The 25610-nt window shown below is 47.8% G+C and overlaps 1 protein-coding gene across 6 annotated transcripts in view; it reads left to right on the plus strand.

The window, feature by feature from the left end:
• The window catches only part of ELMOD1 (ELMO domain containing 1), a 338352-nt gene that overhangs the window by 291927 nt on the left and 20815 nt on the right, over positions 1-25610 (plus strand). For all 6 annotated transcript variants that reach the window (XR_003856879.1, XM_029602451.1, XM_029602452.1 and 3 more), the window contains exons 10-11: positions 5682-5732; positions 12104-12237. Coding sequence is in view for 5 of the 6 variants with exons in the window: in XM_029602451.1 (XP_029458311.1) it covers positions 5682-5732; positions 12104-12237 (185 nt within the window). In the remaining variant the exon portion in view is untranslated. The remainder of the gene's footprint in view (positions 1-5681; positions 5733-12103; positions 12238-25610) is intronic.

The following is a 25610-nucleotide window of genomic DNA, read 5'->3' on the forward strand; positions in this document are numbered from 1 at the left end:
TCTGCACTGGTTAAAAGAACAAAATTATTGCACCCCCTGTTATTTGTAAACCGGCATGATATGATTGTATCATGAATGCCGGTATAGAAAAGCTTTAAATAAATAAATAAGGAGAGAGGGCTTTCCACACCTTGGACTGCAAACGTGCGCTTGCATACCACTTAGATCGCACTGCAGCCCATAGGAAATCCACCCAGTTCTTTGTTTCTTTTGACCCAAACAAACCTGGAAAAGCGGTGGGCAAGCAAACTCTATCTAATTGGCTTGCAGATTGTATTCAATTTCGTTATGAAACAGCAGGCCTTCCTCTCCAGGGACGAGTAAAGGCTCACTCAGTAAGAGCAATGTCAACTTCAGTAGCACATTATCGTTCAGTGCCAATTCTTGACATATGTAAAGCAGCAACATGGAGTTCTCGTCACACCTTTGCAGCTCACTACTGTCTAGAAAAGGAAGGACGACAAGATTCAGCCTATGGACAATCTGTCTTAAAGAACTTGTTTCCAGCATGATCCAACCCCTTCCACATCCAACCTTTCGTGATTTCAGGCTGCCTCATTTTCTCCCAACAGTACACCAGTTGTTGCACAAGTTGTACACTGTTGGTCCAATACAAGAATGACTCAGCCTGTAGCTTGTTAATCAGCCATATGTGAGGACTAGCATTCTGCTTGTCCTGGGATAAAGCAAAATTGCTTACCTTGTAATAGATGTTATCCCAGGACAGCAGGATGTAGTCCTCACGAAACACACCCACCACCCCGCGGAGTTGGGTCCGATATGTTTTATTATTTTATTTTTTGGCTAACGCTCATTGCTACAAACCAGACTGAAGGGAGACCCCTGTGGCTGAGAATATCATGGCATGCCAAGCATGCTCAGTGGGCACACTCTGCCAGTCAAAAGTTTCTATAAACTTTGACAGAAGTTTTTCGGTATAGGGCTCCATTACTGATGTCACCCATATGTGAGGACTACATCCTGCTGTCCTAGGATAACATCTATTACAAGGTAAGCAATTTTGCTTTTTTAAATTTCCAAACGCCAATAAAATATTTCAAAACAGCATAAGCATCAAATAACACCCAATTATTAAAATCAATAAAGATTAGAAAAATTACTCACACTCCATACCTGGGAACTTTTGACTACCATTCATTCTGATATTGTCGTGGAGTAGTGGGAGGGGAAGGGAGGTGCACAAACTTTCTCTCTCATATACACATATGTTTATCCTCATGGCCCCACAGACACGCACAAACATTCTCAAAACTCACACATGCTTACACACACACACACACACACACAGGCTCCATCTCGGGCACATACAGGCTAGCTCCATTCCCTCTCCTCCACACACAAACACACAGGTTGGCTCCACACTCTCCTTTCCAGACACACACACACACAGGTTGGCTCCACTCCCTCTCTTCCACACATATACAGGCTAGCTCCATATCCTCTCCTCCACAAACACACATACATGCACGCTGGTTCCATTCCCTCTCCTACACACACACACACACACACACACACACACACAGGCTCCATCTCGGGCACATACAGGCTAGCTCCATTCCCTCTCCTCCACACACAAACACACAGGTTGGCTCCACACTCTCCTTTCCAGACACACACACACACAGGTTGGCTCCACTCCCTCTCTTCCACACATATACAGGCTAGCTCCATATCCTCTCCTCCACAAACACACATACATGCACGCTGGTTCCATTCCCTCTCCTACACACACACACACACACTGACTCCATTCCCTCTCCTCCACACACAAACCCAGGCTCCATTTCCTCTCCTCCACAAGCAGACACACATGCATGCTGGCTCCACTCCCTCTCCTCCACACATATACAAGCTAGCTCCATATCCTCTCCTCCACAAACACACATACATGCACGCTGGTTCCATTCCCTCTCCTACACACAAACACACACACACTGACTCCACTCCCTCTCCTCCACACACAAACCCAGGCTCCATTCCCTCTCCTCCACAAACACACATATGCATGCTGGCTCCATTCCCTCTCCTCCACTTACACATACACGCTTGCTCTGTTACCTCTCTTATACACACACACATACACACACATATATACTGACTCCACTCCCTCTCCTCCACAAACAAACATAGCCGCTGCATTCCCTTTACTCCACATACACACACACACAGGCTGGCTCCACTTCCTCTCCTCCACATACACACTTTGACTCTAGTCCCTCTCTTTCCACTTGCTCTTCTCCCCATACACAAAACACACATATGCTGGCTCTACTCCCTCCCCTCCATACACAATCACAGGCTGGCTCCACTTCTTCTCCTCCATACACACACACATTGGCTCCACTCCCTCTCATTTACAAACATAAATGCTGGCTCCACTCCCTCTCATCCACATGCACTCATAGGCTGGCTCCACCCCCTATTCTCCACACAAACATATTCTGGCTCCACTCCCTCTACTCCACACACATTGGCTCCACTCTCTGTCCTCCACACATACATGCCTGCTCCACTCTCTCTCCACACACACACACACACTTTGGCTCCACTCCCTCTCCACACACACACACCGGACAGAATGAGATCCTTCGGTGGATGTGGGCCTCCTCCACTTCTGCCGCCTGGCAGGAAAGGATTCTCCAGCAGTCTCAGGCCCTCCTCTTGACTGGGCAGGATGGGATCCCCTTCCCTCTGGCGCCCCCTACAGCACGGCATCCAGGGGCCTTCCCCCCCATCAGTACATCACTGTTTAGGAGTATGGTTAGTGCCAGGTGTAGAATAGCCAGTTTTCACTAACCTGCTTTCTCTGTGTTGCCCCAAGACCTCCTTCTGTAACATAGATCTCCATTCAGCAGTAGCCTGGGAGAGTAGAAACCAGCACACCACACCCTAATGTGCAGTCTGTATTAAAGAACTCTGGTGCTGATGTTCCCACAAAAAACAGTTTGAAAGTCAAGCTAGTTGAGCCTTTCTTCACATTAGTTCCTGTTAAACCTGCTTCTCAGAAATCCCAAACACAGCCAGAAGACTCAGTCAAGGTTAATCAAGAGAGTTTAAAATCATTGCCTGTAAAATTAAATCTTGCTAAGGATTCCAGTCCTGTTGTTCCTTCTGGGTCTTGTGCTAAGCCCAGTCCAGCATTGGAGGTTTCCAGTCAGTCATCTGTTTTCACTTCACTGCCAAGGGATTCTACCCATTGAGATAATTTCTGTTCCTTGTCTGTGAATTTTCCTCAATCAGCTGATCAAACTTCTCTGGCTGTGTCTAATCAAACCCTGAAGAGACCCATTCTAACATCTAAGAAGATAATCTGTACCTTTTTAGTTAAGCTTGCTTTCCCACCTGCCAAACAGAATCCAGTGCCAAACTCCAGGTCAGGGTTTGTGATTCCTTCCTTTGTAGGGAAATCTTCACCTGTGGAAGCTTTGCTGTCCCAGAGCTAAATCCTGCATCTGATACCTAAAGGGTTGTTAAACCCTGCTCCAGGTACTGGGTCTGTTTCTGATCCTGCCCTACTGAATCTGGTCCAGGCTGCTGTTCCAGCACATTCCAAAAGCCTGGCCAAGACTGTTCCTATAGCACTTTCACAGGATCCAGTCCAGGATCCTACCATAGCGAATTCAGAGACTCTGACCCAGGCTGCTCCAGCAATCCAGTTCGGGAGTCTGGGCCAGGCTGCCACAGATTGTCTGAAAAAAATGTCCACAGTGAGTTCAGCCTTTCATGCCGAACCGGCTCCACCTCAAAGAGACTTCACTTCTGTAGTGGCCTACCTCCAAGATGTGGCAAACTCCAAAACTTCAAACTCAGTTGTCCCAGCTTCTAGGAACTTGTTTCCCGCTGCATCCTTTGCTGCAGCACTGGAGACCTTGCTGAATGCAGCTGCTCCCACAGACTTTCAGGCTATGTTTTCAGAAAAAACAACTGCCTCTTCCCAGCCATCGAGGGATTTCGCAAAGCCTGTGGTACCTCCAGCTTCTTCTGCCATGTCTCCACACCCAATTGGAACAGTTCCTGCAATACTTCCACTGCACGCTGTGCCGATTCCTGCCATAACTCTGTACCAGGCTGAGCCAGCTTGTTCTACCGCAACTCTGTGCCAGGCAGGCTCGGCTCCTGTGACTCCGTGCCAGGCAGGCTGCGCTTCTGCAACTCCAGTTCTTGCTGCTCATGCTGCACACCCCAAGACCCTGTCTAAGCTGCATTTGCAGAGTCCAAGCCAAGGATTATGCATGCTATGACTTTTCTGAAGCCAGTGCCTACTGCCACTACAGCTAAAGTCCTTGCCTTCTCCTTGAGGAATACCCAACCAACTCTCCACAGCCCCCATGCCAAATGGGACCCAGGAGGAAGGGGTCTTAGACAGCCCCCTTCCCTGCCTACAAAGGTCCTTACTGAACCAAGCAGTCTTCCACTCTAGCCATTTACTTCATGCCTTTAGGATGCAGCAAAGCTAGCCCTATTTAGCCCTCCTTCTCCCACAACTCTGTGCTCTTCATTGAGTCACCTTGGCTGTTTGCATTGGACCAATCTGCTTTGCTGCTAAGTGGCTCTTGTGGCCTTCTTGCTTTACCTTGCCTTGTCCTGTGGCCTTTTTGGCCTTCTTTCCATGCCTTGTGGCCTTCGGGCCTTCTAGTCTTGCTTTGCCTTGCATTGTGGCCTGCTTAGACCTCCTTGTCTGTTTCTCCCTTGTCTTGTCTTATATGTACCTTGCTTTGTATTAGTTGCCTGTTTGCCTGTGTTTGTATATTCTTTGCCCTGTTCTCATGGTCCTGTCTAGTCCTTGTCTCAGTCCCCTGCCTGCCTCCAGCTCCTGTCTGATTGCAGTTCAGTGCTTATCTCCAGCTTCAACCCTGCCTTCACAACAAGCCATGTCTCCAGTTCCTGCCCTGCCCATCCTCTATCATGTAACATACCAAGAATGTCCTGCCAGCCCCCAGAACCCGCAGGCTCAACCCAAGAGGGAGGGGGCTGCTCAGGCAAAAGACCTTGTCTTGCTCTGTCTTGAAGTCCTGTACCATTCCTGCTGTAGGAACACCTGCATCCAATCTACCTGACATGACAATGCCTAGATTAACCTACCAGGAGAGGTGGTAGTAAGCAAAACAGTAACAGAATTCAGGCATGTATGGAAGAGATGCAGAAGGCAGTTGAGATAGGAAGGGAGGTAATCAGAGACCAAGTAAGATTTCGGGAAGCAGGGAACAACTGGGAAGGCTGAGTGGACTAAGAGATCCTTATCTGCTGGCAACTCTGTTCTAATGTTTGATTATTACGTTTAGTGAACTCTATCACAATGTTCAGTAGAATTTTTATTTTGAATTTCTTTTAGTTTGGTTTTTAAAAAAAGCCTTAAAGGTTTCATCACTATTTTTGTTAAGATAATTTTCTTATTTTCTTTAATATTATTGCTTTTTTTAAGTAGGCTGCTGTGAGAAAAACATACAATATTATTTGGAATAAAAATTAAATTGATCATCCTCTAATCTTGTTTCAGTCTTTTGATGTAATTTATTTAATCATGATTAATCAAGCTTGGTAGATTGTAATAATCTTAATATGTCAATTCAATTATAAACTACAATAACATTTAACATTCATGGAACCCAATTAAAAGATAGCTGTTGAAACTTTAATGAGACTAGATATTTTTTTTCCAGCAACTTCAACAAAGCAGATTGGGAGAAGAAAAAATTTGATAAGGCAATTGGGTAAGGATGAAATTTCTTTGCATGAAAGTTTGTACTATAGAAAACTTATAAGTGAAATGCTGTGATTGTATATTAGAGATCACATAATTGTTAAATATGATTTGTCTTCTTTTTGTTCACTCACTAACAAGTTACTTTTTCTTCAAATGAGCCATCCTGTAAATAAAATAGACACTTTCTGTTGCGTGATACTGCACATCCAGGCCTAATATATTATTCAGTTGCATTTGTGGCTGAGCATCTCACCATAGCCAAATGGTTTTCAACTATAGTACTTATTTAGATTTATATTCATAAGAAGATAAGAAATTGCCATGCTGGTCAGATCAAGGGTCCATCAAGCTCAGCATCCTGTTTCCATCAGATGCCAAATCAGACCACAAGAACCTGGCAAGTACCGAAACACTAAGAAGATCCCATGGTACTGATGCCACAGAGGCCGTTCCCTAAGTCAACTTGATTAATAGCAGTTAATAGACTTCTCCTCCAAAAACATATCCAAACCTTTTTTTGAACCCAGCTACACTAACTGCACTAACCACATCCTCTGGCAACAAATTCCAGAGCTTAATTGTGCATTGAGTGAAAAATAACTTTCTCCAATTAGTCTTAAATGTGCTACTTGCTAACTTAATGGAGTGCCTCCTAGTCCTTCTATTATCCAAAAGTGTAAATAACTGATTCATATCTACTCGTTCAAGATCTCTCATGATTTTAAAGACCTCTATCATATCCCCCCTCAGCCATCTCTTCTCCAAGCTGAGCAACCCTAACCTCTTCAGCCTTTCCTCATAGGGGAGCTGTTCCATCCTCTTTATCATTTTGGTCGCCCTTCTCTGTACCTGCTCCATCGCAACTATATATTTTTTTTGAGATGCGGCGACCAGAATTGTACACAGTATTCAAGTTGCGGTCTCACTATGGAGCGATAGAGGCATTATGACTGCTGCAGCACAATGAGCCAACGATTTCAAAGTATTATCCAGTATAATGCCTAGATATTTTTCCTGGGTGGTAGCTCTAAATTTGGAACCTAACATCGTGTAACTACAGCAAGGGTTATTTTTCCCTATATGCATCTTGAAATTTAATATGGACAAGTGCATCTGCCATTTGGATATCCAATCTTCCAGCCTTGCAGTGTCCTCCTGCATGTATCACAATCCGCTTGTGATTTAATTACTCTGAATAATTTTGTATCATCTGCAAATTTGATAACTTCACTCATCGTATTCCTTTCCGGATCATTTATAAATATATTGAAAACCACCGGTCCAAGTACAGATCATTGCGATGGAGAAGGTACAGAGAAAGGACTACCAAAATGATAAGGGGAATGAACAGCTCCCCTATGAGGAAAGACTAAAGAGGTTAGGACTTTTCAGCTTGGAGAAGAGACGGCTGAGGGGGGATATGATAGAGATGTTTAAAATTATGAGAGGTCTAGAACGGGTAGATATGAATCGGTTATTTACTCTTTCGGATAGTAGAAAGACTAGGGGGCACTCCATGAAGTTAGCATGGGGCACATTTAAAACTAATCGGAGAAAGTTCTTTTTTACTCAACGCACAATTAAACTCTGGAATTTGTTGCCAGAGGATGTGGTTAGTGCAGTTAGTATAGCGGTGTTTAAAAAAGGATTGGAGAAGTCCATTACCTGCTATTAAGTTCACTTAGAGAATAGCCACTAGGGATGTGAATCGTTTTAGGACGATTAAAATTATCGTCCGATAATTTTAATATCGTCTTAAACCGTTATGGAACACAATACAATAGAGATTCTAACGATTTATCGTTATAAATCGTTAGAATCGTGAGCCGGCACACTAAAACCCCCTAAAACCCACCCCCGACCCTTTAAATTAAATCCCCCACCCTCCCGAACCCCCCCCAAATGAGTTAAATAACCTGCGGGTCCAGCGGCGGTCCGGAACGGCAGCGGTCCGGAACGGGCTCCTGCTCCTGAATCTTGTTGTCTTCAGCCGGCGCCATTTTCCAAAATGGCGCCGAAAAATGGCGGCGGCCATAGACGAACACGATTGGACGGCAGGAGGTCCTTCCGGACCCCCGCTGGACTTTTGGCAAGTCTCGTGGGGGTCAGGAGGCCCCCCACAAGCTGGCCAAAAGTTCCTGGAGGTCCAGCGGGGTCAGGGAGCGATTTCCCGCCGCGAATCGTTTTCGTACGGAAAATGGCGCCGGCAGGAGATCGACTGCAGGAGGTCGTTCAGCGAGGCGCCGGAACCCTCACTGAACGACCTCCTGCAGTCGATCTCCTGCCGGCGCCATTTTCCGTACGAAAACGATTCGCGGCGGGAAATCGCTCCCTGACCCCCGCTGGACCTCCAGGAACTTTTGGCCAGCTTGTGGGGGGCCTCCTGACCCCCACGAGACTTGCCAAAAGTCCAGCGGGGGTCCGGAAGGACCTCCTGCCGTCCAATCGTGTTCGTCTATGGCCGCCGCCATTTTTCGGCGCCATTTTGGAAAATGGCGCCGGCTGAAGACAACAAGATTCAGGAGCAGGAGCCCGTTCAGGACCGCTGCCGTTCCGGACCGCCGCTGGACCCGCAGGTTATTTAACTCATTTGGGGGGGGTTCGGGAGGGTGGGGGATTTAATTTAAAGGGTCGGGGGTGGGTTTTAGGGGGTTTTAATGTGCCGGTTTTGCGATTTTTAGATTTTTCACGATTTTTCACGATATTTTACCCCCCCAAACGGCAAACAATACGATTCCCTCCCCCTCCCAGCCGAAATCGATCGTTAAGACGATCGAGGACACGATTCACATCCCTAATAGCCACTGCCATTAGCAATGGTAACATGGAATAGACTTAGTTTTTGGGTACTTGCCAGGTTCTTATGGCCTGGATAGGCCACTGTTGGAAACAGGATGCTGGGCTTGATGGACCCTTGGTCTGACCCAGTATGGCATTTTCTTATGTTCTTATGATCCCTGAGTCACTCCACTGTTTACCCTTTTCCACTGAGAAAATTGACCATTTAATCCTACTCTCTGTTTCCTGTCTTTTAACCAGTTTGTAATCCACGAAAGGACATCGCCTCCTATCCCATGAGTTTTTAGTTTTCTTAGAAGCCTCTCATGAGGGACTTTGTCAAATGCCTTCTAAAAATCAAAATACACTACATCTACCAGTTCACATTTATCCACATATTTATTAACTCCTTCAAAAAAATGAGGCAGATTTGTGAGGCAAGACTTCCCTTGGGTAAATCCATGTTGGCTGAGTTCCATTAAATCATGTCTTTTTATATGCTCTGTGATTTTGATCTTTAGAATAGTTTCCATTATTTTTCCCAGCACTGAAGTCAGGCTCACTGGTCTAGAGTTTCCCTGATCGCCACTGGAGCACTTTTTAAATATTGGTGTTACATTGTCCACCCTCCATTCTTCAGGTACAATTGATGATTTTAATGATAGGTTACAAATTTTAACCAATAGATCAGAAATTTCATTTTTTAGTTCAGAACCCTAGGATGCATACCATCCGGTTCAGGTGATTTGCTACTCTTTAGTTTGTCAATCTGGCCTACTACATCTTCCAGTCCACAGTGATTTGGTTTAGTTCATCTGACTCATCACCCTTGAAAACCATCTCCGGAACTAGTATCTCCCCAACATCCTCATTAGAAAACACAGAAGCAAATAATTAATTTAGTCTTTCTGCAATGGCCTTATCTTCCCTAAGAGCCCTTTAACTGCTCAGTCATCTAATGGTCCAACCAACTCCCTCACAGGTTTCTTGCTTCAGATAGATTTTTAAAATTTTATTATGAGTTTTTGCCTCTATGGCCAACTTCATTTCAAATTCTCTCTTCGCCTGGCTTATCAATGTTTTACACTTAACTTGACAATGCTTATGCTTTATCCTATTTTCTTCAGATGGATCCTTCTTCCAATTTTTGAAGGATGTTTTTTTGGCTAAAATAGCCTCTTTCACCTCACCTTTTAACCATGCCGGTAATCATTTTGCCTTCTTTCCATCTTTCTTAATGCGTGGAATACATCTGGACTGCGCATCTAGGATTGTATTTTTAAACAATGTCCATGCCTGTTGAATACTTTTAACCTTTGCAGATGCACCTTTCAGTTTTTGTCTAACTATTTTCCTCATTTTATCAAAATTTCCCTTTTGAAAATTTAGTATTAGAGCTGTAGATTTACTTATTGTCCCCCTTCCAGTTATTAGTTTAAATCTGATCATGTTATGATCACCATTGCCAAGTGGCCCCACCACCATTACCTCTCTCACCAAATCCTGTGTTCCACTAAGAATTAAATCTAAAATAGCTCCCTCTCTCGTTGGTTCCTGAACCAATTGCTCCATGAAGCAGTCGTTTATTACATCCAGGACTCTTTATGTCTCTAGCATGTCCTGATGTTACATTTACCCAGTCAATATTGGGGTAATTGAAATCTCCCATTATTACTGCATTGCGAAATTGGTTAGCTTCCCTGATTTCTCTTAGCATTTCATCATCTTCTGATCATTTTGTCCAGGTGGATGGTAGTATACTCTTATCACATGGGATTTCTACCCATATAGATTCTACTGAGCATTTAGTCTCTTGTATGATCTTTACTCTGTTGGACTCTATACCCTCCCGGTCATAGTGCCACACCCCCACCAAGTTGATCCTCTCTATCATTGCGATATAATTTGTACCCTGAATTAGTACTGTCCCATTGGTTATCCTCCTTTCACCAGGTCTCTGTGATGCCGTTTATGTCAATCTCATCATTTACTGCTAATCACTCTAACTCTCTCATCTTACTTCTTAGACTTCTGGCATTGGCATACAGACATTTCAAAGTGTGTTTTTTGTTTGAATTAACAACCTGCTTTTCAGTTGATAGGGATAATTTGGAAATCTTTAGCTCAGGTGATTTTTTACATATAGGCACATGAACTAGGTTTGCTTTTATTGGAATCTCTCTGTTGGGATGCCCTAACTTCCTTTTTCATGAGCTACTTCAAAGTGGACTATATTCAGGTACTATAGGTATTTCCCTGTTCCCAAACGGAACTCCTGCTTCAAATGGCATGTCTTTAAACAGCTTTTGCAAGTTAGATTGTTGCTAGGATGTTAGATCATTTGTTGTTTTATAAATTAGAAAATGTGTAACTTGACTAAATGAATCATTGACATAGTTTTTATGCTGTAGATCAGTGTTTCCCAACCCTTTCCTGGGGACACACCCAATCAGTCAAGTTTTTAGAATGTCCATAATGAAGATGCATGAGATAGATTTGCATTCATTAGATTTGCACACATTGAGACCTGGTGTATGCAAATATTTATCATGCATATTCATTATGAAAATCCTGACTGGGTAGATATGCTTTCAGGTCAGGACTGGGAAACACTGTTGTAGACTACTGTCCGCTTAGGTGTATGTGAAGGTCACCAAATGGATTGCTCTTATAGGGGCCGATGCAATAATTTTCGCGGAAAGCGGGCGCTGACTTTTCAGCACCCACTTTCTTAACGCACGCATGGCGCCCGCAAGGGGGGCGCCATGCAATATGTAAATTAGGAGGTCACGCTAGGAAGGAGGCACTAGGGTTGCTTGTGCGACCTTAGCGCCTCCTTGCTAACGCAACCCGCTGGGGCTGCCGGTTATGAAGACCAACGCCGGTAAACTCTGCATCTGTTTTCATAACCGACCTGTCTGCCAGTAATGAAAATGGCCGCTCCAGGCAGGCGTTAACAACTGAGCGATAAATGTGTGTCTGAGACGCACATTTATCTTTTTGCATGGGGCGTGAATGAGTAATAGGCTCATTCACTTGCATTTGCATGTGATGAGTGCTATTACATTCACTCCGCGTCAGAGTGCGGGTTATACAATGCGCTCGGCTGAGCGCACTATATTGCATCTGCCCCATAGCATGGGTGAGCAAACATTCATTAACACTGCTTCAACTAGCAGCTACTCTGTGGTCCTGACCACAAGTTCAATCACACTTTGCCTTCTCTAAGACGAGCAGCTGACTGCAGCATTGATGACTACAACCACTGACAGCCTCTCTTGCGGGAACCCTCTTCCAGGTGAAACAACACAGTGGACAGTCTAAATTTTCCTCTGCAGTTGCCACTGTATCTTTTCGTGCTGACCCTACCATCAACTGGTCCTGCAAACAGCTCATCCTACTATTTTATTTTATCACCACAAGCCAGAATTCCAGGTTCATCGCTGTAACTGTATATTTTGAACCTAGGTGTACAGTGAAAGTGGTGAACCTGGAAGTCATGCCTGCACAGTTTTCTCTTGCTAAATTGGGGTTTTGTGTATAACATCTTAAAAAGACAAGAGAATGTAAAATAATTTTTGCTGATTATTTTTGTTTCAGTTATTCATTTGCTATTGTTGGAATTAACATAACAGACCTTGCATACAACCTGCTTATAAGTGGAGCACTGAAAACTCATTTATACAATGTTGCTCCTGAAGCTCCAGCACTGAAACATTTCCAGCAAACATTCTGTAAGTTTTAATCAAATCTGATTATATGTTTCCATTTTATTAATTAGATATACAGAAAAAAATGCGTTTTTGTACATCATGGACTGATGAATGGAAATTTTACAAATAAGATTATTTTGATGATAAGCAGCTACAACTTGCCTGATGGGTTACATTAACTTTGTCACATGTAGAATTGTTCTAGATCTTTCTCAGAAAATTTTCTTACATCCACAGGGGTCTCTCATGCCCAGCAAACCTGCCACCTTGAGATTTAATTTTGATTCATCTGAAAAGGATAATATCCCACCAGAACGCTGTTACTGCCTCCATAGGCCTTCAGTCATTTTCTGATTTTTTCTGCCTTTTTAATTATCTCAGCAATGTTTTTATAATCAGGTTTTCTTAGCATCTAATCAGATGAATCCAGAAAATGTGGGTTATGCACCCCCACCAGCAAATGGAGACGGAACAAACTGACGTCACAGCCTGCCAGTATTCTCCATCTCCAGCAGATGGTGGACGTGCATCTCCTTACTGCAGATTGCTTCATTTTGAAAAAGAAGAAACAAGGAAAATAAATTTGCCCTGCTCTCCTACGATGATACTAAATGGTCCCTCCCCCAGTTGAGAATTCCTGAGGTGATTTCCATGGTCCCTCAGATGAGTGCCTTGGTCTGGTAGCTGATTTTCAGCCAGCGTGGACTTAGCTGATTAAGCAGCTGAAAGGCAGCAGGTGCAGGAAGCCGAGCACAGCAGTGACAGCACATGCCTTCTTCCCCCGCAGCCAGAGACCGTCTCTGTGCTCAGCCAGGTACAGCTGAGTTCAGGTAAGTTTGGGGGGGGGGAAAAAACATCCAGAGACGTAAAAGGAGGCTTTCGGTAGTGTAGGGCTCTCTCTTTTTCTTGTCTTTCTGCTCAGTGCACTGTTCCAACATTCGTTCCACTCTGTGGGAGGTCAAGGGATGTGGGTAGCCTGGCGGGTTGAGCAGCCTCCTTAGCCTAGGTCCCACTCTGAGGCTTTTTTCCTGTGTGCCGCAAGGTAGGCCACAACGGCTTTTTACGCACTTTTCTTAGGCTGCCTCTACAGGCTTATCGGTTCGGCGTATGTGTCTAGCTGTGTGTCCAGGTTGTGCGTCTGGTTTTTTGATGCCTAGTTGGGCCTTCATGCAACTAAGTTAAGAGACACCTTAAGTGGACACAGGCTTGCCTGTGTGCCCAAGTTTCTTTGAGCGCTTAGGTTTTGGGACACCTAAGTTTTGGGCACCTAGGCACTAGGATGCCTAATTTTGGACACTTAGGTATGGGGCACCTAAGTAGTGGACACCCAATTTTTGGACACCTAGGTTGGATGCCTAATATTTTTGGACATATAAAAAAAAAAAACCAGCTTAGACGCACATCTCTGGCCGCAGCTTCAGCGCACTGTTGGCCATAATGGCATCTAAAGCGTCTTTATGCATTGCCTGTCATATTCGGGCTTCTTAGCCAGGAGTGCCCGCTAGCTGGTGCCAGTGCTGCTTGGAGGCTCAGGATGAATTGTCGTCTTTTGATTTCGCTAAGCCTGGTTCTTCCTAGCCGGATATAGGCCTCGGTACAGATGGCTGGGTGTGGTGCCTGATTTGGAACTCCTCTAACTGGTTCCTATGCAGGGGATGGTAGCTCAGTATGTACACCCGAATTACCTCCTGGAATGGATACTTCTTCTTTTTCATGGGTAGAGTTCTTTCAGGGATTGCAATCCTTTCTCCAGGCACAATCTTCTCTCGCTAATGCTCCCAGGGCGGAGCCGCAGGTTGGAACCTTGCCAGACCCTACTGTTTTGTTTTTTTTGTTTGTTTGTTTTTTTATTTTATTTTTAATGCAGTTTAACATAATTGCAAGAAACCATCTTGTTTGAAATATGGGTAATGTTACAGTTACAATTAAAAAAAGAAAAATCAAGATTATCCCAGGACAAGTGTTACGACCATGGCTGCTATGCAGCCGCCTCACCACCAGAGGTCCCCCACAAGCATGTTCTTCTGGCTGGCCCACTCCTTCCTTCCTGTCTACTCTATACCCCAGACTTTCCTTTATAATCCTGTCTAGCAGTTCCATCAGTGCTTCAGCATCGAGCTCGCCTGGGCTCCCTGCTCTAGCCTTCCTTGCTTGCTGTGTGTGGCCTACGGGCCTTCTGACCTGCCTTTCTTACTGTGTGTGTGTGGCCTATGGGTCTTCTGACCTGACTTGCCTTGCGTACTGTGTGTGTGGCCTACGGGCCTTCTGACCTGACTTGCCTTGTTTACTGTGTGTGTGGCCTACGGCCCTCTGCCTACGGTGTGTGTGTGGCCTACGGGCCTTCTGACCTGCCTTGCCTTACTTACTGTGTGTGTGGCCTACGGGCCCTCTGCCTACTGTGTGTGTGTGGCCTACGGGCTCTCTGCCTACTGTGTGTGTGTGTGGCCTACGGGCCCTCTGCCTACTGTGTGTGTGTGTGGCCTATGGGCCCTCTGCCTACTGTGTGTGTGTGTGGCCTATGGGCCCTCTGCCTACTGTGTGTGTGTGTGGCCTATGGGCCCTCTGCCTACTGTGTGTGTGTGTGGCCTACGGGCCCTCTGCCTACTGTGTGTGTGTGTGGCCTACGGACCTCTGCCTACTGTGTGTGTGTGGCCTACGGGCCCTCTGCCTGCCGTGTGTGGCCTACGGGCTTTCTGCCTGCTGTGTGTGTGTGTGGCCTAAGGCTCCTTAGTCTGCTGTCTGTAGCCTTCGGCCTTTGCCCCGCTCTGCTGCCTTCGGGCTTATGTGTTTCATGTTCAATGTTAGTGCTGTCCTGGTTTGTTTGTACAGTTCTCTGTCAGTCTTGTTTCCTCAAATCAGTCACTTATACCTCCAGCCATTATCACTCTTACCTGCACGCTTCCTGAATTCATCCTTACCAGCACCCAGTTCCAGTTTCCTGTACACCTTTACCTACATTACGCTCACACATACCTCCATGCTGTTCCAGTATTCAAGTTCACCCTTACCTTCATGCATCTGGTATCAGGTATCTCCAGCCAGTATTAGACTCAGTCTGCCTATTCCACCTTCCCACTTGCCCATAGGGTTTACTCATTCCTGCCTGCACCAGCCAGCATCTAGACTCTTCTGCAGTCCTGCCTTTCTCCACCCTGAGACACCCCTGTTAGTGGTGTTCACGACTCCTGGCCTGAGCCCATTCGTAACAACAAGCAGGATGCTAGTCCTCACATATGGGTGACGTCACTGATGGAGCCCTATTGCGGGAAAACTTTCTGTCAAAGTTTCTAGAAACTTTTGACTGGCCCTGTGAGGCCACTGAGCATGCCCAGCATGCCATGATATTATCTGCCACAGGGGTCTCTCTTCAGTCTTCGTTTTTCTGCGCTGCTGTAGGCATCGCGGAGTAGGAGCCGTTGCGAGTCTCTCACAACAATTTCTAACTAAAAAGTCATATTTTCAATAATATTTTCTCCCATCGGGATCTCTTGGGGTTTCCACCAGCTGGTGAGTACCTCTGTCTCGTTTATACTCTTCGAGTAAAACAGAATTTTTTCTCTCACGAATTGCCTCATTTTGTCATCGACGGCCGTCGATCAAAAATGGCTACGGGCTTCAAAAAATGCCCTATATGTAACCGGACAATGTCCATCACCGACCCACACCTCGAGTGTGTGATGTGTCTAGGTCAGAATCATGACGTCAACACCTACCCATGATGATGGTGAAGGAACGGAAGGCTCGTCAAGAGAAAATGGAACATTTGTTCCATCTCCAGCTTCAGCCATCTCCCTCGACGTCGTCGAAATCGTCTCCGGTCGGAGTTTCCAAACGTATCTTGCTTAAAAAACATCGTCCGGAAGGATCAGGGATCATCCATCTCCAGCGTCGTCGATGGCATCGATGAAGTCAATCGGCGAACACAAAACAAAGCATCGTCATCGACACAGACGTCCATCGACGTAGGAATCATCTCTTCCTCCGGAGGAATCGGGTGCAAAGCGGCCAAGGAGCCAAGATACGCCGGTTCCTTCAATGCCTCGGCCTGTTCAAAAGGATATGTCGATTCCTGAACCTCCACAGGGCTCTGTGGAGGATCTGCCATCACAGCCTCCGCCACCGTGTACAACTGCTCTGACTTCATCAGTTGTAACGCCGGAATTGTCTGATCTTATCAGGCAAGCGGTCATCAAGGCTCTTAAGGAACAGCAAGTAACTTCGGCAGTCCCGCCGATGCCAGTGCCTTCAGCATCGATGCCGGTAACCTTACCGATGCCGGTGGTCACACTGATGCCGGTGACAATACCGATGCCAGTGCCAGGATCAAAGTCTGTTCCTGCACCGAGGATGATTACTACATCGACATTGATTTATGCGCAGATACCAATGGGTTCATCGATGCCGACCTCGATGCCAACCCCATTGACGTCTTCGACACAGTTACTTGCACTTCCATCGTTGCCAACCTCCCTGCCATCGATGCAGCCGTCGTCTGGGGATCCAGAACGACATGATTTGGCATTTTTCCAAAGTCTCTTGAAAAGATATCAGGAAGTTATCGATGCCCTTCCACCAAAACCATCAGAGGACACTTCTCCAAGAATACCCTCTGATGATACGCAACCAGGACCTTCGGGCCTTCATCAACAACCAAGATCTTCCCCACTCTCTCCATATAGGGATGATCCAAATGACACTTGGGATGATCAACATACTGATACATCCTCTGAAGAATTCATGTCGAATCCTTCATCCCCAGATCAAAGAAAAAAGTCTCCACCAGAGGATTTGTCTTTTACCACCTTCATTCAAGAGATGGCAGACACCATACCCTTTACCCTGGATGCGGAAGAAGATACTAGGCAGCAGACATTGGAGGTACATCAATTTGTCGACCCTCCAAAGCAGGTATTGGCTCTACCAATATACGAGGTTCTTCTGGATCTTCAACATCGAATCTGGGAGCACCCATGCTCTGTCTCTGCTGTTAATAAACGAGTAGATACCACATATCTGGTGCAGGCTGCTCCTGCATATCAAAAATCGCAGCTTCCACACCAATTGGTGGTAGTAGAATCTGCTCAAAAGAAATCCAAACGAATTCGTCCACACTCTTCAACCCCCCCAGGTAAAGATCAGAGATATCTAGACTCCCTGGGAAGGAAGGTATATCAAGGGGCTATCCTGAATACCAGAATTTCCTCTTATCAACTCTACATGACACAATATCAGAGGAATCTGTGGAAACAGATGCAGCAGTTCATCACATCTTTACCACAGCAATCCCAGGAAGCAGCACAGGCAATTATACATAAAGGCCTGGAAGCTGGGAAACATGAAGTAAGGGCAGCTTACGATAGCTTCGAGACAGCTTCCAGAACAGCGGCTGCTAGAATTAGTGCTAGGCGTTGGGCATTGCTTAAGGCCTCTGACCTTAGGCCTGATTTGCCATGTGTTGGGAACAACCTATTCAGTTCCAAGGTCCAAGATGCCGTGGCACAACTAAAGGAACATTCTGAGACCTTAAGCCAACTGTCACAAGTTCCACAGGAACCCTCTGCACAGCCATCGACAACGACGTTACTACCCTCCAGCATCGAGGGGCAGATCCACTAGGCCACAACAACGTTCCCAGGCCAGACAACCAAAGACTGCTCGCCCTCAGCCTCCGCCACAGACAGGACCTGCTGCTGGCTTTTGAAACACAGACCAGGGAACAAATCCATCTCCTCAACCCTCGAGCACATCTACCAGTAGGAGGCCGAATATCCTATTTATACAACCATTGGATAGAAATAACAACAGACCAATGTGTACTTTCCATAGTAGCTTGAGGTTACAAACTCAATTTCCTCTCAATTCCACCAGAATCTCCACCGAGGTCATATCTGCAGAACGAATCTCACATAATTCCTCTACAAGCAGAATTATCCACCCTCCTGAGAGCCAGAGCTATACAACTGGTGCCCCGGACTCAGCAGGGCAGAGGATTCTACTCCCATTATTTTCTCATTCCAAAGAAAACCGGAGGCCTATGTCCCATCCTAGATCTCAGAAATCTCAACAAATTTCTGAAGAAAGAAAAGTTCAGGATGGTTTCTCTAGGCACTAGGGGTGTGCATTCGTTTTGAACGGCATATGTAAACGCAAATTTTTTTTTTTAAACTTAAAAAAGTGATGATGCGCAACGCATCGCGATTTTCAACTTATTCAACATAGCTATGTTGAATACGTTGAATCTAAATAAACACTTAAACCCCCCACCCTCCTGACCCCACCAAGACTTACCAAAACTCCCTGGTAGTCAAGCGGGGAGTCAGGAAGCCATCCCTGTATTCCTTTGCGAGGAGCACGTGACATCGGCGTCACGTCGGAGTGACGCGGACGTCACGTGCTCCTCCGCGCCTCCGCTCCCGGACCCCCGCTGGACCCAACCGGAACTTTTGGCCAGCTTGGGGGGGTCAGGAGGCCCCCCCCAAGCTGGCCAAAAGTTCCGGTTGTAATGTTGAAATGTAAAATAACCAATAAGGTTCCTCTTTGGGTTATTTCCATATCTTGTGAATTTTGCAAAAATTCAGACAAATTCAAATTCAAGTCAATTTCCTTTGCTGGTATTCCTTCTTTCATGTCTGCCTACTGAGCTAGATTTTGAGTCCTTCTATTTCCCAAAGGCAGATAGAAAGCTTTATCCCAGAACAAGCAGGATGATAGTCCTCACATATGGGTGACGTCAGTGGACGGAGCCCTAACACAGAAAACATTCTGTCAAAGTTTCTAAAAAGCTTTGACTGGCACACTGAGTGCACTGAGCATGCCCAGCATGCCATGATCCCTGTGTCCACAGGGATCTCCCTTCAGTCTCTTCTTTTTTCTGCGCTGCAGTTAGCATCGCTTCAGGAGTTCTGTGAGAAATTTCTCACAACTTTTCCTCACGGAAACACTTACAATTTTACTTCACAATTAATTTTTCCCTACACGGGTCTCCCTTCGTGTACATTTAATCGACGCTCGGTGAGTACTATGCCCTGTGTTTCGGTCTGTTTCTGTCACCTCGCTAACTGTTTCCCCAGCCTACCAACCAAATTGTGGCCTTCCCTCTCCCTATGTTTTCATCCTTAGTTAGCCCACAAAAACCTGGAAGTGTCCGCCTGCGACCCTCCACCGGGTTATTAGGGCTAGGGGGATAGGGACATCCACGGTTACCGTTGCCGCCGGGGCCTCTGTCGAATCCATGCCTCGCATCGATTCCCTCTGTACCTTTATGCGGTCGATGCCCCCATCAATACCGTCGGTACCTCCATCCATGCTGCCTCTATCAATGCCCCACCCCCCTCTTCGGTCCATCGATGCCATCGAACCCCGCATCGATTATTTCGGTGCCATCGATGTTCAAGTCCATGGCACTAATTTCTCCTTGAATTCCATCGATGCCCAGGTCAATGCCATTGATGTCCGTATCCATTTCATCCATGCCATCAGCGTCTGTGTCCATTCCATCGGTGCCCTCTTCATTTCTATCGATGCTGCCATCGATTCCGTCGATGCCGGTATCGATTTCGCCAATGCCATCGATGTGTCTTTGATTCTTCATTGCCACATTGATTCCATCGATACCTACGCCAATGCCGTCGCTGCCTCCATCACTGTTGTCATTGCTCTGCCTGGGCCATCGTCATTTTCGACTATACCCCGGAGGCCGCTTTTAATGCCGCCATCGATACCGTCAATACTGACATAGCACCTAAATGCAATGCCCTCGACTAAACACAGTGTTCCATACTTCAGGTTCTTAACTAAAGCCCATATCATCCTACAGCACTACATAGTGCCAGGAGCAGTGCAGACATGCTGACAGTCCGTCACCACTAGCCATCCAAGACAGCGAGGGCATCCATCTTGGCGCTGGGGAAAAACCAGGCCAAGCACCGTGGCTATCATCATCACCGGCACGGTGACCGTCCGCCACCGACGCAATCCAGAACATCGGTGCTGGGAGAATGACCGGGCCGAGCAACATCGCTACTGCAACCTCCACTGTTCCGCACAGCGGTGGCAGTCCTCGGTGCTGGAGAATGACCAGGCCGAGCTCCGAGGGATTCCGCATTGGCATCAGGGTACATTGAGCCAGTTGCGAAGTGGGCCTGGGTTCATGAATCATGTGCTCCTCTGCACCCGAGGCGCCGAGGTGTTCCCCACCGACACCGGTGCGGGGTTCTGAGCCACCACAAAAAAAATGTGGAAGCGCCAGACACGCCTAGCCTGTCTCCTCTGCACCTGCGCTACCATACTAGATTACAGAGTTGAGTCAGACGTTTACGTCCTTCAGGCGGTCCTCGATGGCCTCCTGAAATCCACAGAGCCATCGATCTTCACCGGCTCGTCCTTCTGCAATTCACAAAGGACGGAAAGTACTCTAATTCAGCTTCAGCAACAATCCCATAGAGACCTGGTTGCTAAATTGGGCCACATGGTTTCGAAAGGTTCTAGGTCGTACTATCTTCCAAGAACCGGAGCTCGGCCTGGTCATTCTCCAGCACCGAGGACTGCCACCGCTGTGCGGAACAGTGGAGGTTGCAGATGTTTCCCGCTTCCTGAAAGGAGTCAAGCACATTCGTCCGCCACTGAAGTGGCTAGTGCCCCTGTGGAACCTCAACATAGTTTTGGATTTCCTCGCGGGATCCACCTTCAGACCCCTTCGGGGCCTGTCTCTCCGTTCTCTAACTTTGAAGATGGTGTTTTTGCTGGCAGTGTGTTCAGCACGCCGCATCTCGGAACTACAAGCGCTGTCCTGCCGTGATCCCTTTCTTAGAATCACTCCAGAGGCTATCCATCTTCGCACGGTTCCATCCTTCTTGCCTAAGGTAGTCTCACAATTTCACCTCAACCAGACCATATCCTTGCCAACCACGGCGGGTTTGAAGAAATCAGAAGAAGGGCATTTGTTATGCCATCTCAACATCGGCAGATTGCTGCCCAGATATCTGGAAATGACAGAATCAGTACGAAAGACGGACCATCTGTTCGTCCTTCACAGCAGGAAGAAACAAGGAGAAGCGGCCTCTCGGCCCACCATCGCCCGCTGGATTAAAGAAGTCATCAGAGCAGCCTACGTAGAGGCCGGGAAGTCACCGCCTCTACAAGTCAAGGCTCATTCTACCAGAGCCCAAGCAGCATCTTGGGCTGAATCTAGGATGCTGTCGCCTGCAGAAATATGTAAAGCGGCGACATGGTCCTCCCTCCATACCTTCTCCAGGTTTTACCGTCTGGATGTCCAGGCCAGGGAGGACACAGCATTTGCGAAAGCAGTCTTACGTGGTCCTCAGGCAGCCTCCCGCCCAGTCCGGGAGTAAAGCTTTTGTATATCCCACTTGTTCTGAGTCCATCTGGCTACACGCTAGGAAATGTTGAGATTACTTACCTGATAATCTCGTTTTCCTTAGTGTAGACAGATGGACTCAGCATCCCGCCCAGCTGCCAGTATACATAGGTTTCACCGATTCAAGGAAAGCCATGTCATGTTCTTACATAAGAGCGTTCCCTTTGCCAGGTGTCGACGCCTTCCGGTTGGGAATGCTGGCGGTCTCCAGCTCCTATCAATCGGTCAGGGGAATCCTGTTTCACTATTTCATTATCGTCAGTACACATATATCCATAACAGCTTTTGCAAGGAAGATTACTGAATTGCCTCACTTCCTGTGGGGGGTATATGTACCCGTGCTGACGTCAGATCCGTCTTCAACTGCTAGCACGAGCACACTATACCCACTTGTTCTGAGTCCATCTGTCTACACTAAGGAAAATGAGATTATCAGGTAAGTAATCTCAACATTTTCCATTTCATCGTGGCTGCCATAGTCTCTCCGCGTTCGCATCCTCCGCCGGGACTTCGAGTTCTGGGCGCTTCCCTTTGGTTTCGCGATGGCACCTTGCATCTTCACCAATGTCTGGGTGTTGATGGCAGCAGCTCTCCGCCGGGCAGAACTCCTCATCTACTCTTATCTAGATGTCTGGCGCATCAGGGCCAAGGCGGAGGTTCTTTGCCGGTGGTCGGTGTACTGCGTGCTAGCTCTTCTTGCGTCTCTGGGGTGGATACTAAATTTCTCTAAGAGTAATCTTCAGCCCTTCCCGGAGTTAGAGTACCTGGGAACCCACTTTGACACCCAGGTAGGCGAGGTCTTCTTGCCTCGCACGCGGGTCCTCCAGTTGTTCAGCCAGTTTCAGAGTCTGCTTTTGCTGCCTTCTCCGATGGCTTGTGCCTGCCTGCAGATCTCGGGCTCCTTGGCCCTTACCGTCGACCTAGTCCCTTGGGCTTTTCCTCATATGCGACCGTTCCAGACAACTTTGCTGCCCCGTTGGCAGCCAGTGGCGACACAGTTTCACACTGTCCTTCCATTGTTTGGGGCTCTACCGTCGCTGCTTTGCTGTGGTAGCTTCTCCTCCCTCATTTGCTACTGGGACTGCTTCTCCAAGTCCCTCAGTGGGCAATAGTAACCGCAGACACCTGTGTCTCGGGCTGGGGTGTGGTCTGCCTCTCCCAGTATGCCCAGGGGATCTGGCCAGCGGCTCCGTCTTCCTGGCACATCAAGTGGTTGGAGGCTCGGGCGATGTTTCTCGCTCTTCTGGAGTTTCTTCCCCTCATCCGCATGAGGTGATACGAGTCTTGTCCAACAACTCCACCGCCGTGGCTTCCATCCGTCGTCCAGGAGACGTCTGCAGTCTGCTGGTGGCCCTGGACACCAGCCTTCTCTTCACCTGGGCTAAGCGACATCTACAGGCCCGGCGGTCTCCCACTCCGTGGGCAGGGGAATGTTCAGGCTGATTTCTCAGTCGTCAGTTGCTCACTCCCGGGAAGTGGACACTCTTTGACGCAGCCATGGATTTTCTCATCAACAGGTGGTCCCCTCCCACCTCGGCCTCTTGGCGACTCTTCGCAATACCATGGCAACTTGGTTCTTCCACTGGAGGGACCACGCTCAGCGGGCATGGATGTTCTGTCTCTCCCTTGACCGGTGGGCGTCCTTCTCTACATGTGTGGTCTATGGTCGGGAAAGTTCTCAGGCGAATAGAACTCCATCTGGGTCCCGTGCTTCTGCTAGCCCCCGAGTGGCCGTGCGGGCCGTGGTTCGCGGATTTCTTTTTTCTCATGGCGACGGACGTACCTCTGCGGCCTCGGCTCCCTGGTCAGGGACCTGTATTTTTCGTCCAGGCCGATCGCACTTGTTTAGCGGACTGGCCTTTGAACGACGACGTCTCCGGTGCAAGTGCTATTAGGAGGAGGTCTTCTCCGCCTGGCTGTGGGCCCGGAAACAGTCGACTTCTCTGGACTACATGCGTATCTGGAACGTGTTTGAGGCTGTTTGTGCGGAGTCGGATTTCTCAGCGTTCTCCGCCCCGATCTCGTTAGTCTTTTCTTCTCCAAGACAGTCTCTCCGAGGGTCTTTCCTCTTGTTCTCTGCACGTTTTAAGTCTCCCCTCTCGGCTCTCTCCTGGATCGGGTGGAAGGTAGTCACTGAGCGGTCACCCGGCTGCGATTTTCTGCTTCTGGGCGTCAAACATCTCCGTCCGCCTTCTCCGCCGCTTGCCCGTCGTAGAGTTTTCATCTGGTTCTTTCGGGCCCTCTCTGTGGCTCTGTTCGAACCTCTCCATCGCACTACCTTGAAGGCTCTTCCGCTTAAGACTGGCTTCTGGTCTCTATCTCCTCTGCTCGTCGGAGTTCGGAGATCCAAGCGCTGTCCGGTCAGGAACCTCTTTGCATTCTTCCGACTCCGGGGTATCTCTCGTACAGGCCCTTCCTTCTTGGTGCAGGTTCTTCTAACCTCCATGTCCACCAGTCAGCGGAACTCCCCGCGTTTCCCCTGCGACTAGTGACGATCTTTGTTACCTTAATGCCTTACGAGTTCTACGTCGCTACCTCCTGGTTTCCAATGGCCTTCATATTTCGGTCCATCCTTTGTCCTTTTGAGTGGGTCCAATCAGGGTAAGCCGGCTTCTGAGTCCACTATAGCGCGCTGGTTGAAGGCAGCGATCTCCTCAGCTTATCTTTGTCATGCTCTGGCGGTTCCCTAGGGTCTAACGCAGGGGTCGGGAACCCATGTCTCGCGAGCCAGATATGGCTCTTTTGAGGGCTGCATCTGGCTCTCAGACAAGTGTCGCCACACTTTCCCGCTGACCCAGCTGCTCCCCGGTCCTCCTCCGCCCGGGCTTAAAATGCTGTCAGCCCGGGCGGAACGCGGCAGGACAGCTGGAGTCAGCGGGCACCGGCGTGCTCTCTTCTTCCCGCCCCCCCCCCCCCCCCCCGGCGGCCCGGAAGAGGAAGTGGAGAGTATCGGGTGCGTGCGCGGCAAGAAGAGGCCACGCTAGTGCGCTCGGCATCGGCCCGAAGAAAAGAAGACTGCAGCGCGGCTCGGAGGAAAATGAAGAGCTTTCAACCGCGGCCGATGGGACTCCGCCTCCGCGAGGGCTGAAAATGAAGGACGTTGGCGTTGGGAGAAGGCTGCTGCTGCCGTGAGTTCCCGGGGTGGGGGAGAGAGAGAGTGAATGAGCGAGCAAACACACATGCTTGCTCGCTCATTCACTCTCTCTCTCCCCCACCCCGGGAACGCGCGGCAGCAGCAGCCTTCTCCCAACGCTAACGTCCTTCATTTTCAGCCCTCGCGGAGGCGGAGTCCCATCGGCCGCGGTTGAAGCTCTTCAATTTCCTCCGAGCCACGCTGCAGTCTTCTTTTCTTCGGGCCGATGCCGAGCGCACTAGCGTGGCCTCTTCTTGCCGCGCACGCACCCGATACTCTCCACTTCCTCTTCCGGGCCGCAGGGGGCCTGTCTGTGTGTGTGTGTGTGTGTGTGTGTGAGAGATTGCATGTATGTGAATGATTGAGAGCCTGTACATGTGAAAGAAAGTATGTCTGTGATTTAGAGCCTGCCTGTGAGAGAGAGAGAGCATGAATGTAAGTTTACCATTGGCAACTTGTATGTGTAAGTTTGTGATTGAAAACCTGTTTGTGTGAAAGAGTATGTGTGTATGATTGAGATCCTTTGTGTGTGAGAGAAATCATGTGTATGTATGATTAAGAGCCTGTGTGTATAAGTAAGAGAGAGATCATGTGTGTCTGTGTGTGATTGAGAGCTGATTTAGGTGAGGGAGCATGTGAGTATGTGAATGAGAGCCTGTTTTTAAATGAGAGAGAGAGAGAGACCATGTGTGTCTGTGTGTGATTGAGAGCTGGTTTAGGTGAGGGAGCATGTGAGTATGTGATTGAGAGCCTGTGTGTAAATGAGAGAAAGAGAGGACATGTTTGTAAGCATGTGAATGAGAGTCTGTGTGTGAGAGAAAAAGACAGCATGTATTTATGTGATTGAAAGCCTGTGTGTGTGTGTAAGCGTGAAAAGATAGACAG

The sequence above is a fragment of the Rhinatrema bivittatum genome, chromosome 5 (assembly GCF_901001135.1).
Source record: "Rhinatrema bivittatum chromosome 5, aRhiBiv1.1, whole genome shotgun sequence".
In the NCBI taxonomy this organism is placed as follows: domain Eukaryota; kingdom Metazoa; phylum Chordata; class Amphibia; order Gymnophiona; family Rhinatrematidae; genus Rhinatrema; species Rhinatrema bivittatum.